This window comes from Cebus imitator, unplaced genomic scaffold (assembly GCF_001604975.1).
Source record: "Cebus imitator isolate Cc_AM_T3 unplaced genomic scaffold, Cebus_imitator-1.0 Scaffold33, whole genome shotgun sequence".
Taxonomy (NCBI): Eukaryota; Metazoa; Chordata; class Mammalia; order Primates; family Cebidae; genus Cebus; species Cebus imitator.
In genome coordinates this window covers 4,679,977-4,696,162 of record NW_016107348.1, presented here as the reverse complement: position 1 = coordinate 4,696,162, position 16,186 = coordinate 4,679,977, and the positions used below count along the sequence as shown (strand labels likewise).

The 16,186-nt window shown below is 38.6% G+C and overlaps 1 protein-coding gene across 2 annotated transcripts in view; it reads right to left on the bottom strand.

Moving 5' to 3' along the window:
• RGL1 (ral guanine nucleotide dissociation stimulator like 1) overlaps positions 1 to 16,186 on the bottom strand; it is a 288,449-nt gene that overhangs the window by 165,646 nt on the left and 106,617 nt on the right. For both annotated transcript variants that reach the window (XM_017524379.2, XM_017524381.2), the window contains exon 2: positions 15,969 to 16,132. In XM_017524379.2, coding sequence (XP_017379868.1) covers positions 15,969 to 16,100 — 132 coding nt within the window. In that variant the 5' untranslated portion in view covers positions 16,101 to 16,132. The remainder of the gene's footprint in view (positions 1 to 15,968; positions 16,133 to 16,186) is intronic.

Here is a 16,186-nt window from a genome sequence, read left to right as displayed (position 1 = left end):
ATAAGGCCTAACACCATAAAAACCCTAGAAAAAAACCTAGGCAAAACCATTCAGGACATAGGTGTAGGCAAGGACTTCATGACCAAAACACCAAAAGCATTGACAACAAAAGCCAAAATAGGCAAATGGGACCTAATCAAACTCCACAGCTTTTTCACGGCAAAAGAAACAGTCATTAGAGTGAATCGGCAACCAACAGAATGGGAAAAAATTTTTGCAGTTTACCCATCTGACAAAGGGCTCATATCCAGAATTTACAAAGAACTAAAACAGATTTACAAGAAAAAAACAAACAAGCCCACTCAAAAGTGGGCAAAGGATATGAACAGACACTTTACAAAAGAAGACATACATGAGGCCAACAAACATATGAAAAAATGCTCATCATCACTGGTCATCAGAAATACAGTATTTTTAAATTAAGATAATGTACTTTCTTTTAGATATAAGGCTCTTACACACTTAAAAGTCTACAGTATAATATAGGCATAACTTTCATATACACTGGGAAACCAAAAAATTTTATATGACTTTATGGTAATATTTGCTTTATTGAGGTGGTCTGGAAACAAACCAGATATCTACGAGGTATGCCTGTACCATTCACGTGATGAGTCTTATGAGATGGATATGCAGAGGTGTTATAGGACCACACAGGAGCGTCATTAACCCTGACCAGAAAAATCAGGAGGGATGTCTTCCTGGAAGAGGCAATACTTGAGCACCTTCTAATACCAACAATGAAATTTAACCATAATGAAAGCTTTAATATCCTCAGTATCCACCTTTAGCTTACAATAAGAAACTTATTAAATGCATCATATCATATCCAAGTGGTCTTAATCACGAGGAAACTTGAGATTCTGGCAACAAGGGCAGGAAAAGAATAAGACAGTGAACAAATTGGAGCTGGACAGACTTGCCTGACTAGAGGTCTGTGTCCCGTGGTGATAGCAGGCTGTTTGGTAAGATGTGTCCCAAGGACTGTATTGTAATTTTTTTTTACTTTTCTGTATATTGTGATTTTTATTTTTTAAGACAGAGTCTCTCCCTGTTACCCAGGCTGGGGTGTAATGGCGCGATCTCAGCTCACTGCAACCTCCGCCTCCTGGGTTCAAGTGATTCTCCTGCCTCAGCCTCCTGAGTAGCTGGGATTATAGGCATCGCACCCAACTAATTTTTGTACTTTTTTTTTTTAGTAGAGACGGGGTTTCACCATGTTGGTCAGGCTGGTCTCAAACACCTGACCTCGTGATCTGCCTGCCTTCGCCTCCCAAAGTGCTGGGATTATAGGCATGAGCCACCATGCCCGGCCATATTATGATGTTTTGATGTCTTTAAAAACCTTACAACTGGGAGAGACTGTCCTCCCTGGGCTAGCTAATTCTTAAAGATAATAAAAGTCAGAGAGCATGCCTATGAGAGCATGCAAAGTAACCAGTCCAGAGCCTTATGTCTTCTGTTTGGCCTGGATACTTCAGGAGACAGTATTTCTCTGCCTTAATCATCCCAGAGCCAGGTACCAGGCAACTAGAAACTACTCCTATAGCCCAAAACCCACCAAAAGTGTTCAAACTAACCAATCCCAAACATTCCTCCTGCCCTGGTGCGTCTTTTCCTCAAAAACTCCAATACAGAAGTGGTCTAAACTTACTCACTCCTGTCTTCTGCCACATGGCCACCATCATGTCTTCCCATGCAGAACACCTCCTGTCTCTAGGACCTGCAAATATAATAAACCTGGCTTTTTCCTGAGCGTCTCTTGTATCTCTTATGGCTGCATATGCCTAAGCAAACTCAGAAGGAACACAAAACGAGGACATAGGAAAACCCTGATGTGATTCTGGCAAGCTTTAATATCCAAGGAAGCAACAGGAGTTCAGGGATTGGGTAAAAATAGCCAGGTTCCAAACAGACTGTTTATAATTAGACCCCAATTAATAGCTTGGGGTAAGTGGAACAGAGCTCAATTATATAGAAGACAGAGCTACAAGGAGCCTAACAGAGTTCTAAGTTCTATTTAAATAGGATGGAGTTAATGGTACCATTTAAATAGGTACAGTTTCTCTGAGAAACTGGGTCCTACTATGGACTGAATGTTTGTGTTCCCCACAGTTTTTTAGGTTGAAAACCAAACCCCTCAGTGTGATGATATTAGGCAGAGGTTTGGAGAGTCAATAAGGTCATGAGGGTGGAGTCTTCACAAATGAGATTCATGCTCTTATAAAAGGGACCCCAAAGAGCTCTCCAACTTTTTCTGCCACATGAGGACATATTGTCTCATACATACATCTACACCAAGATGGCTGTCTGTAACTCAGAGAAGGAACCTCACCAGAACTCAACTGTGCTGGCACCCTGATCTCAGACTCCCAGCATCCTTATAAATAAATTTCTATTGTTTAGAAGCCACCCAGTCTGTGCTACTTCATTATAGCAGTCCGACTGGCTAAGACAGATGATGTATGGAAGAACTGAGATAGAAGCCCAGCCACACCAACTGAGCCAGTACTTTGAGGAATGGAAGAAGATTGTGACTCAATGGGCACACTGGTGTTTGTTCACACAGGCATTACACAGCCAAGCTCTATAAGAGAAAGACTCGTACCAGTTACTGAGCTGAAGTTGATACTCTGGCCAGGAATGGTTATGGTCTGGGCAAGAAAACTAAATGTAGATTTAGAGTGATGTAAGAATTTTGATAGTCAGCTTCATGAGGAGATAACAGTATAGAACAAAGGCAAATGAGAGACAAATGAATTTCAATCCCACTTTGCCACTAAACAGCTATGTATATTTTAGCATGTGCCTTAACCTCTAATCTTCATAATCCTTATGAGTAAAATGAAAATGTACCTATGGCTGTGACAAACATATTGATAAATATGAAAGCACAAAGCACAGTTCCTGACACAGAACAGATGCTCAATAAATATTTTCTTTTTCTTGTAAACCCACCAGAATATTATTCAGTCTTAATATTTCATTTCTCACTACTGATATGTCTATTTTACTCATCTCAGGGATTCATACATCCAAGTATTTTTATATATTAATAACTTCCTAGAAAGTAAATTTCTGTCCCTTTGCCTCACATGAAAATTTGTGGCATAGAGAAATAGAAATTCATTCAGAATCACAAAGAAAGACCCTAGCTCTGTCATCAATCCACAATTCAGCAAATAGCTGGCTCTTTACAGTTTAATACAATGCACTCCCACTGCTTGCCTAAATTTTTTAAAAACTTCTCTCTTCCTATGATTTAATCTCCAAAGCATGCATGATGAACACATTACTATTTCCTCCTCCAGGAATGTGATGTTACAATGTGAGGCCCCATTCCTGAGCTGGATAGAGAAGAGGTCATATGTCCAGTCTTCATATAGGCATTCACCAGTTTAATTTCACACAGAGAACATCTCTGTTCCATAGCCACAGAGAACACTGTGTATCTTAGTGGCATTCTTGTAAGACAATGAACACAGATAAGTCCAGTGTACAGTGGATGACTCAATGCAAATTCAATTAGCAATATGAAAAAAAAATCACACACACACAACTAAGTGTTATCCAATGATGAGTTAAATGAATCACCTTTGTACCCAAAGATGACAATATTCTGATTTATATCACAATTTAGAGAAACAGTGTATTACCATTAAATAATGAAAATAATTCATCAGTCAATCATCAGGTATTTATTTCAACCCGTGTCTAGTAGTACCAGCGCTTTGGGAGTTATAAGTGAAGTAGAATTATGACTAAGGGAGTGACCTATCAGTATGGGAATATAAATTTTTAAAAAACAAGACAACTAAGGGGCCTGGTCTCAAGGACAGACAGTCTAGCTGAAGAGAAGAACTGCTATTTGAAAAAAAGAACAACCCCAAATTTTCACTACTTGAGCACTGGCTACAATAGCATGGACAGAGAAGTGAGACAGCAATGTGGGCTAAAGATAAAATACTTCAAAACTATAATTTAAACTGTAAAAAATACCTATATGTAGTAGAAAATAATGTTTTTTAAACTTTAAACAATACCTATATATAGCAGAAAATTTTAAATTTTAAATGTTTGTAAACATTTAAATAGTTTAATTACAGTTACAGTTAATCACTACATGGAACATGAAAATAATATTTTCATTTTAAATATACTTGACAAATATTTGTGACTACAAAAAACCTTTAAATGATTACAAAATGTCAGCTAAGAATATCTGCATGCAAGCAGGCACTTAACTAAATATGGCCAAAAAACAGAAATTCAACATTATCTAGATACCACTTTCTGACCAAGTGAAGTAATTTTCAAAAGTATAAAAAATAAACTTTTAAGTTTTAAGATCACATTTTTTTTCCCAAGACAGAGTCTTGCTCTATCACCAGGCTGGAGTGCAGTGGCACAAGCTCAGCTCACTGCAATCTCTACCTCCTGGGTTCAAGCAATTCCCCTGCCTCAGCCTCCAGAGTAGCTGCGACTACAGGTGTGCACCACCATGCCTGGCTAATTTTTTGTGTTTTAGTAGAGACAGGGTTTCACCATGTCAGCCAGGATAGTCTCGATCTCTTGACCTTGTGATCCCCCCACTCGACCTCCCAAAGTGCTGGGATTATATACATTTTTAAATAACTCACAGGAAAGAATAGGACTCAGTTCCAGGAGTACAATGGACTAACTACCCTAGTTGACTCTCTCGTTACAAATAACTAAAAAATAAAAAAATAAAAATAAAAAGTAAATTTTAAAAACTTGATAAAATCAAATTAAAATAGCTTTTATAATACATGACAGATTGGCAAAAAACTTAAAACTCTTGAAAGCCAAAACCTAAATGAAAGTACACCCCACAAAGATAAGCACTGAAGTCAGCTTCCATTCAGACATCATTGGCCAAACCAGGTAAATTAAAACTTTGTTTTCTGTGACACTTACTTAATTGCCCACTAAAATTCAATTTGAATTTTACTTTCCATAGTATTGAGTCATCACTGGTAAGTAGCAGCTTAGCCAGAGATTACATTTCCCCATCACACATCCCTCACATCTGTATGGAACAATGGGACTAATTCTCAGTCACAGAAGGTAAACTGACATAATTCACGTCTGGTCAAAGAGAGTTAAGAATTGGCTGTGTCTTCTTCAACCTCTTTTTTTGTGAATTTCTAGGTGAATACAAAAGATCACCAGGTCCCAGAGGATGGTGGACCTTCAAGGAAGTAGCCTGGGTCCCTGAATTATCATATGAAGAAAACTGGCACTCCCATCAGAAACAACTAAATTGGACATTGTATGACTGAGAAATGAACTTTTATTATGTTAAGCTACTTAAATTTTATACTGTATTTGTCACAGCATTAGTGTTACTCTAACCAACATGGAACTTGCTACCTTAAAGCACGTAGGGAACAATATACAAAGCCCAGGGCTGGCTTATGGGAGAGAATCTAACAGGAAATCCCCACTGCATAAAACTGAGACCCCAAAATGTGATTCCCTCAGCATCAAGATAAACTAGAAATACTATGTCTTCCATGACAATACAAGGAAAGTTGACTATTTTCTATATGATGCTGAGGAGGGGTAGAGAGAGGGAGTCATTTTCTCCTTAGAATTTACTACTACAAGCCTTCCCATCTGTAGATTTCTAGCCTTTAGTCACATTAAGTGGTCTGAAAAACATCAAGCTAAAAATTTACTTTAAAGTGGCTTCCCACTGGTAGTGCTCCCAGAAGCAAATGCAAATTCTCTCTAAAGAAAATTTCCTTCTTTCCAAGAAATAAAAAATGAACCCACAGTCAAAAATCACAAAACTCACATAGAAACAAAACACCATGTGCAAGAGCCAAAAGAAACAACATATAGTACACTGAGACCCACAGTTTTTAGAATTACCATACTCAGAATATAAAATCACTGTACTTAATATTGCTATGAAACACTACTCCATGGGTCTCTCTTGTTCCTACATGTCTTACTATATGTGCCAAAAATTTAATGCCCTGGCTGATCTTTACCAGCCCATTTTTCAGGATGCGGCTTGCAGCAATAAAACTTGAGAGATGAGCTAATACTTGCCCCTTAAATAAAATGCCAGCTTGTTTATTGCCTACTATAAAATGGCAAGTTTCCAAAGGTCAGTGTTCCTTTCCTGTGCAAGTATCTATCTAGTCCCATTTCTAGGAATTGAAACATAGAAAACCAAAACAAACATGTTGACACTCTGGCTACTGCTTTTGCTGTGAGTAATTAAAGTCTTTTGCTCTTAGCCAAGAGTCTCATGTCTTCTTTCAATATCCACAAAACTGTGGCAAGCTATGTTACAAACATGGCAAAATCTCAGACCCATCACAGTTCTTGAAAAATATGTCTTAAAAAAATAAAAATATAAATAGGAAAATCAATGGTTGAGTTAAAGGACAGATTAAAGCTGAAGAGAGAATTATGGAATTGGAAGGTAGACCTAAAATTAATCAGAATGCAACACAGAGAGGAAAAAGAGAGTAACTCTAAAAGAAAAATTAAGGGGCATAAGCAGAGTGACAAAAGCATAAATCTTGTTGTAGTTAGAAAAAGAGAATGAGGTAAAATTTGAAAAGAAAAAACTTGGAGATATTTCCAGACTGATGAAAGACACCAATTCAACTATTTGAGAAGCCCTTGTACCCCAAAATATTAAATAAAAGAAAAACCACACCTAAAAACAGAAGAATGAAATTTCAGGACAGCAAAAAATATAGAGGTGATCTAAGTAGAGAGAAAAAAATGTTACATTCAAAAGAATAGAAATTAAACTTTATGCTAGTTCCCCTTCCAGTACAATGGTAAGCAGGGGACAATGGAAAATTTCCAATTTACTCAGAGAAAATAAACCATAATTCTATACTCATCTAAACTATTATTGTTAAGAGGCACACAAAATAAAGACATCTTAAGACCAGAGAGCAAGGGAGAGAGAGAGAGAGACAGAGACAGAAAGGGAGAAAGAGATGTTACTGTTAGACTGTCAGAATAGTAAGTATAAAGGAAAAAGTAAAGGGATCTCTGAGCTGAGATGCATAAAGAATTGATGAGCAAAGAATAAGATTCTACCTTATATCATCTAGATTTAAAAAATTAAGAAATCTGACAATTTCAAGAGTTGACAAGGAATGGAATAGAGGAAACTACAGATAAGAGCATAATTTGTACCACCACTTTGGAAAACAACTTGGCAATAACTTGAAAAAGAGAACTTGCACATATCAACTCAAAATTCACCTAATAGGTATTAACATGAAAAAACTCTTCTATATGGGCAAAATTAGATATGTAGAGTATGTGGGGATCAGGCAAGACGGCCGAATAGAAGCAGCTCTGCTCTGTAGCTCCCAACAAGACCAACTCAGAAGATTTCTGCATTTCCAACTAAGGTACCCAGTTCATCTCACTGGGATTGGTTAGAAGTGGGTGCATCCCATGGAGGGTGAACCAAAGCGAGGTGGGGTATCACCTCACCCAGGAAGTGCAAGGGGTCAGGGAACTCCCTCCCCTAGCCAAGGGAAGCTATGAGGGACTGTGCCATAAGGGATGGTGCTATCCAGTTCAGATATTATGGTTCTCTCACAGTCTTTGCAACCCACAGACCAGGAGATTCCCTCAGGTGCCTATACCACCAGGGCCTGGGTTTCAAGCACAAAACTAGGCAGTTGTTTGGGCAGACACTGAGCTAGCTATAGGAGTTTTTTTTCATACCCAGTGGCTCCTGGAACCCTGGTGAGAGAGAGCTATTCACTCCCCTGGAAAGAGGGCTGAAGCCAGGGAGCAAAGTGGTCTCGTTCAGTGGATCCCACCCCCACAGAGCCCTTCAAGCTAAGATCCACTGGCTTGAACTTCTCGTTGCCAGCACAGCAGTCTGAAGTCGACCTGGGGTGCTTGAGCTTGGTGGAAGAAGGGGTGTCTGTCATCACTGAGGCTTGAGTGGGTGGTTTTCCCCTCGCAGTGTAAACAAAACCATCAGGAAGTTTGAACTGGGTGATCCCACCCAGCAAAGCTGCTATAGCCAGACTGCCTCTCTAGATTCCTCCTCTCTGGGCAGGGCATCTCTGAAAAGGCAGCAGCCCCACTCAGGGGCTTATAGATAAAAACTCCATCTCCCTGGGACAGAGCACCTGGGGGAAGGGGTGGCTGTGGGTGTAGCTTCAGCAGACTTAAACATTCCTGACTGCTGGCTCTGAAGAGAGCAACGGTTTTCCAAGCACAGTGCTCGAGCACTGCTAAGGGACAGACTGCCTCCTCAAGTGGGTCCCTGACCCCTGTGCCACCTGACTGGGAGACACCTCCCAGCAGGGAATGACAGACACCTCATACAGGAGAGCTCTGGCTGGCATCTGGTGGGTGCCCCTCTGGGACGAAGCTTCCAGAGGAAGGAACAGGGAGCAATCTTTGCTGTTCTGCAGGCTCTGCTGGTGATACCCACGCAAACAGGGTCTGGAATGGACCTCTAGGAAACTCCAGCAGATCTGCAGAAGAGGGGACTGACTGTTGGAAAACTAACAAACAGAAAGCAATAGCATCAACATCAACAAAAAGGATGTCCACACAAAAACAGCCATCCGAAGGTCACCAACATCAAAGATCAAAGGTAGATAAATTCACAAAGATGAAAAACCAGCACAAAAAGTCTGAAAATTCCAAAAACCAGAACACCTGTTTTCCTCCAAAGGATCACAACTGCTTTCCAGCAAGGGAACAAAACTGGACAAAGAATGAGTTTGACAAATTGACAGAAGTAGGTTTCAGAAGGTGGGTAATAACAAACTCCTCCAAGTAAAGGAACATGTTCTCAGCCAATACAAGGGAGCTAAGAACCTTGAAAAAAAGGTTAGGGGAATTGCAAAAAAAAAAAAAGAAAGAAAAGAAAAGGAAAAAAGAAACCCACTCAAAACTGCACAACTACAGAAAACTTAACAACCTGCTCCTGAATGACTACTGGGTAAATAACGAAATTAAGGCAGAAATAAACAAGTTATTTGAAGCCAGTGAGAACGAAGACACAACATACAAGAATCTCTGGGACACAGCTAAAGCAGCATTTAGACGGAAATTTATAGCACTAAATGCCCACAGAAGAAAGCTGGAAAAATCTAAAATTGACATCCTAATATCACAATTAAAAGAACTAGAGAAGCAAGAGCAAACAAATTCAAAAGCTAGAAGACAAGAAATAACTAAGATTAGAGCAGAACTGAAGGAGACAGAGACACAAAAAAACCCTGCGACAAATCAATGATTCCAGTAGGTGGTTTTTTGAAAAGATTAACAAAATAGACCACTAGCCAGACTATTAAAGAAAAAAAAGAAAGAAGAATCAAATAGACACAATAAAAAATGATAAAGGGAATATCACCATTGATCCCACAGAAATACAAACTACCATCAGAGAATACTATAGACACCTCTACACAAATAAGTAGAAAATCTAGAAGAAATTCCTGGACACATACACCCTCCCAAGACTAAAGCTGGAAGAAGTCAAATCTCTGAATAGACAAATAACAAGTTCTGAAATTCAGGCAGGAACATCAACCAAAAAAAAGTCCAGTTCCAGATGGATTCACAGCCGAATTCTACCAGAGGTACAAAGAAGAGCTGGTAACATTCCTTCTGCAACTATTCCAAGCAATAAAAACAGAAGGACTCCTCCCTAACTTATCTTATAAGGCCAGCATCATCCTGATACCAAAACCTGGCAGAGACAAAACAAAAAAAGAAAATTTCAGGCCAATATCCCTGATGAACATTGATGCAAAAATCCTCAATAAAATACTGGCAAACAAAACGCAGCAGCACATCAAAAAGCTTATCCACCACGATCAAGTTGGCTTCATCCCTGGGATTCATGGCTGGTTCAACATATGCAAGTCAATAAACGTGTAGCTTCTGCAAAAGAAACTATCATCAACAGGCAACCTACAGAATGGGAGAAAATTTTTGCAATCTATCCATCTGACAAAGGTCTAATATCCATAATCTACAAGGAACTTAAACAAATTTACAAGGAAAAAACAAACAATCCCATCAAAAAGTGGGCAAAGGATATGAGCAGACACTTCTCAAATGAAGACATTTATGCAGCCAACAAACATGAAAAAAAGTTCATCACTGGTCATTAGAGAAATACAAATCAAAACCATGAGATACCATCTCATATCTGGTAGAATGGCCATCATTAAAAAGTCGGGAAGCAACAGTTGCTGGAGAGAATGTGGAGAAATAGGAACACTTTTACACTGTTGGTGGGAGTGTAAATTAGGTTCAACCATTATGAAAGACAGTGTGGCAATTCCTCAAGGATCTAGAACCAGAAATACCATTTGACCCAGCAATCCCATTACTAGGTATATCTCCTTGGGGGGCAAGGAGAGAGAAAGCATTAGGAGAAATACCTAATGTAGATGATGGGTTGATGGGTGCAGCAAACAACCATGGCACATGTATACCTATGTAACAAACCTTCATGTTCTGCACATGTATCCCAGAACTTAAAGTATAGAACATATAAGAAAACACAAAAAAAGACATGTATAGTATGTTCATATCAGCATTGTTCATAATAGCAAAAAACTAATAATAACTTAAATGTTCATCCACATAACCATGAATAATCATGCTATAACTACACAATGGCATATTGTACAATACTAAAAATTAATAAAGTACTACTATATGTATTTTTGTGGCTGAATCTTAAAAATCTTATAAACATAATGCTGAGTAAAAGAAGTGAGTCACCAAAGACACCATATATATAAATATGCATGTTTTTATATATACATACATATGTATGTGTATATATGTATGTGCACATATGTGCAACTAAGCAGTATTGTTTAGGGATACAAATATGCAGTAAAGCCTTTTCAAAAAGCAAAAGGATGATTAAACACAAATTTAAGGAAGATGGGTACCTTTGCAGGAAAAGAAATCAAAGAGATAGGATGTGAAACAGTTCATATATAGACTCAACAAACTGTTTCTTAAGTTGGTTGTTGACTCACAAGTATTTGTTTTAATATTATACCTCATAACTTGCATGTGTATTGTTTTGTAAGTATCAAATATTATAATGTTTAAAAAAATCAGCACTTAGAAAAAAAAAAAAAAAAAACATGAGAAAAACAAAAAAACAAAACAAAAAAAAAAAAAAAAAGGAATGGAAGGAACTTCCTTAACCTTAGTTATCAAAATCCTACAGCAAAAGAATGTGGAATAAAATATTGGTGAAACATTAAGGGTGAAATATTAAAGCATAACCTTTAAAGTCAAAAAGAAGACAAGATAGTCACTGAATATAAAAACATTGATACTTCCCAAATAAATCAACAAATTTACTGAAATCCCAATCAAATTCCCAACAAGCTTCTGCTTAATTTTGCTTCATATTTGCAGAATTGAATAAGCTCATCCTAAATCCATGTGGAAAATCTAGTTTCTAAAAACAGCCGAGATAATCTCGAAGATCAACAGCTCAGTAGAGAAATATTCCCTATTGGATACTTGGAGCCTTTCTTGGAGCTAGAATAGTTAAAGGAGTGTCATATCCACAGAGAGATATCTATAGATACATGATACATGAAAGATAGCATTATAAGTGGAAGAAGAAATCATCGACATTCAAAAATAATACTAGATAATTGATTATACGGATGGAAAAAAAATCATATCCCTGCTTCAGATTGTGAAATAAATACCAAGTAAATAAAAGCAAGCATTTAGAACTTTTAGGAAAAAATATAGGAGAGTATCTTTATTGTCATGAAGTTAGAAAGAATTTCCTAAAGCTGAAAAAACACAAACCATAAGGAGAAAAGAAGACTGACAAAATTCTACCAAATTAAAATCTAAACAAAAATTTAGGAGTGGGAAAACATTGTTTCAGTGCATAAAATCAATAAAAGGATTGTATAGTAAACCATACATTAGTTTCCAAAAATCAGCAAGGAAAGGCAAATGGCCCAATGAAAAGAAATAGTCAAAGGATATGAACAGATAATTCAGAGAAGATGAAATGGCCAATATCCATGCTCAATATCACGAGAATTCTTGGAAACTGAATTCTTGGAAATTTGTGTTACGACAAGGTCCCATTTCAAAACAGTCAGATTGGCCAATATCTAAAGGTCTGTCAATATCAATAACAGGTGAGGATATAGAATGGGTGAAATTTCATATGCTGCTAATAGAGATACAAACTCATGGCCTCATTTCAGAGCTGAGCTAGTAATATCTAGTAAAACTACAGGTATTCATACTTTACAACTCAGCATGCCACTTCCAGGTATGTATGCTAGAAAAAACTCTATTGTATTGAAAGAAAACTAAAAGTTCATCAACAGGAGAATGGATAAATAAATTTGACTCTATTAATCAAAAGAATGTAAACAGCAGTTAAAGATGAATAAACTGAAACTACATGTGTCATCATAAAAATAGAAACAAAACCGGGGCAAGGTGGCTCACGCCTGCAATCCCAGCACTTTGGGAGGCTGAGGCAGATGGATCATGAGGTCAGGAGTTCAAGACCAGCCTGGCCAATATAGTGAAACCCCATCTCTACTAAAATACAAAAATTAGCTGAGCATGGTGGCGTGCACCTGTAGTCCCAGCTACTCATGAGGCTGAGGCAGAAGAATCACTTGAATCCAGGAGGCAGAGGTTGCAGTGAGCTGAGATCAAGCAACTGCACTCTAGCCTGGGCGAGAAAGTGAGACACCATCTCAAAAAAAAGAAAGAAAGAAAGAAAAAGAAACAAACAAACAAAAAATAACAAGCTGTAGAAGTAGATGTATAGTACAGGAAATTTATAAGATGTAAATCAATACTGCATATTGAATATATAGATCCACATGCATGTAGTATAAATACTCAAATATGCATAAAAATGAAAAACACCAAATTCAGATTTATGACAAGGCCAGGACCGGAGTGAGGCAAGCATCAAGCCTAGGGTGCAAAATTTAAGGATGCACTCACTCTCAATTTTGTGCAAGTACAGGGCATAAACCTAAGAATGAGTGCTTCCTTAAATTTTGTGCCCTCAGCACAACACTCATCTCACCTTATCTTGGACCTGTTAGGTGAAATACACAAAGACTTCATCCAGCACTGTGGAGTTTACTTCTTTAAAAAATAATAATAATAATAAGCTGGGCTCGGTGGCTCACACCTGTAATCCCAGCACTTTGGGAGGCTGAGGTGGGCGGATCATAAGGTCAAGAGACAGAGGCCATCTTGGCCAACATGATGAAACCCCATTTCTACTAAAAGTACAAAAATTAGCCAGACATGGTGGCACACACCCATAGTCCCAGCTACTCAGGAGACTGAAGCAGGAGAATCACTTGAACCCAGGAGATGGAGGGTGCAGTGAGCCGAGGTCATGCCACTGTGCTCCAGCCTGGGCAACAGAGCGAGACTCCAACTAAAAAAAAAAAAAAAGTCTGTTGTGCAAGTACATCCCTATAGAGAAGGTGTATATTTGCTGCTGCTGGATTTTACATGCTCAAGACTAGTTGTTAAGTTACTTTCTTCTATTGGAATTGTCATAATGTGTGACTATTAGGAATTTAAACTTGAAACACAAGTGTTGTGAGGAGTTGGCATAATAATTTCCCACAGAAGATTCCTTTTTCTTGTCACAAAATAACCAAAAGAACGGCATGCAACTAAACTTGGCAATGAGCTCCTCTCTCCCACGGCTTTGCATCCTGAGCAGAAGATGAGAATTTGGAGGGGAGGGGACCAGTTTGGAATTTGTGCCTGGGGTAGCACTCTGAACAATTTCTACCGACTTGGTTCCTGTCTTATTTCCAAGCCTAGATCTCCAGACTTCTCATCAATTCTGTAAGCTTTTCAACATCCTCCAGCAATTTCTCATTCTCCTTAATTTAGACAGTCAATTTCTGTTGCTTGGAACCAAAAAGCCATACCAATATATGTAGCCTCACACTGTCAAATAAGGAATTTGTATAATGCCACTTGTTATGATTCCATCCTTAGGAATCAACTTTCTCACCATTATTTGATTTCCCATTAGGTTTGCCTACAAGGAGAAAGTGTGCTAAACATTTTAACCTGACTATTCCAGAAGATAAAACTCTTCTATTTGTCTTTATCAATTCGGGAATTGCCATTTTCTTTTTATATATTAGTTGCATACACTTAATTCATGTAAGTTTGCCCCAGAAAGTTCTGTTGGATACATGAGAAAATAAAATTTGTAAGTGTGTAAGCTAAGGACCAGACCCTAGAAAACTACCCAAGATAATGAATATCATGCAGGTAAGACTCAGAAAATAGCTGCTGGACCTTCTGGTAGCCAAAATACTATTAACAAAGTATTCTCTGTTTTCCCTATTACATTTCTATACTACCTTAGTTGTTTTGAAGTTCTTGCTTTGGTACTTCTCTCTGAGATGCTCTTTCCCATGTAATAAAACCTCTAGCTTTTGAGGCTGGGCAGTCACTCACACTGTAATCCCAGTGCTTTGAAAGGCGGAGGCAGGAGACTGCTTGAGGCTAGGAGTTCAAGACCAGCCTTGGCAACATAGCAAGACTCTCATCTCTACAAAAACTTTAAACATTATCCAGGTATAGAGGTGTGTGCCCTGTTGTCCTAGTTATTTGGGAGCCTGAGATAGGAGGATCACTTGAGCCCAGGAGTTCCAGACAGTAGTGACCTGTGACTGTGCCACTATACTCCAGCCTGGACAGAAGAGCAAGACCCTGTCTCTAAAAAAACAAAAACATACGCACCTCTAGTTTTCATTTTATTTGCTGAGCTGGTAAGATGGGTACAACCCAAGCTCAAGGAAGTTAGGCTTTTCCATGATCTGGTTAACAATTCCATTCTCTTTTCCAATCTTCCTTTTATACCTCTTCATGCCTATATGGAAGTGGTTTCCGATATCTTGCCATAATGTCTGATTTTACCTTAAACACATATTAAATAAAAGCTTTTTTGTGTGTGTGTGATTTATTTATTTATTTTTCCCATTTATTTATTTTATTGCATTTTAGGTTTTGGGGTACACATGAAGAACATGCAAGATTGTTGCATAGGTACACACGTGGCAGTGTGAAAAGCTTTAACTTATAATTTCCCTTGAAAGAATAAAAGTATCTCTCTATCTCTCCTTATACCCTCTCTGTCTCTCTCTCTCTCTCTCTCTCTCTCACACACACACACACACACACACACACACACACACCACAAATATCCACACAAATACTAGCATTTCATATAAGTCAAATGAAACTTCAACAACAATAGGCTTTAGAGAAAGAAGGTAGCTAGCGGGATACTCGGATACTCACAGCTAGGCCACGGCTGATAACCTGAGGCTAAGGTGCAGATTATATGCGTATGAGCTTTAGATCTGGCTGTCAGTGCAGCCTCCTTGGCCTGGATCACTGTATAGTCATTAACATGCAAAAGACATACTCCTGATTTACTTGTTCTCCAGTTATGGCTGTGCCCACAGCCCCTGAATGGATGAACCTGGAAACCATCATTCTCAGCAAACTGACAGAAAAGCAGAAGATCAAACACCGCATGTTCTCACTCATAGGCGGGTGTTGAACAATGAGAACACATGGACACAGGGAGGGGAGCAGTACACACTGGGGTGTGTTGGGGGGAAATGGGGGGGGGAGGGTGGGGGGTGGGGAGCTGGGGAGAGATAGCAAGGGGAGAAATGGCAGATGTAGGTGATGGGGAGGAAGGCAGCAAATCACACTGCCACGTGTGTACCTATGCAACAATTTTGCATGTTCTTCACATGTACCCCAAAACCTAAAATGCAATAAAATAAATAAATGGGAAAAAAAAGATTTGCCAAGCTGGCCTGTGGCGCTGGCTACACAAAGAACAGGTATTAACAAATCCAACATTTCACCAACTGTGTCATTTAGAGTTATCTTACCTCCTCTGTCTTTAAAACTTCCCATATTCGAGCATGGTCTTCCACCAGCCAGTGTCCTGTACTTTCTACCTTGGTGGAAAGTTTGAATTTAGACACCACTTGAGTAGGCTCTCCAACAGGTTTCTCCTCCATCTTGAAAGAGGCAGGCAGGAGGCATTACGGATCTGTGTGGAAAAATAAAGTATGATACAGGTTAAAACAATGAGTAATATTAAAAG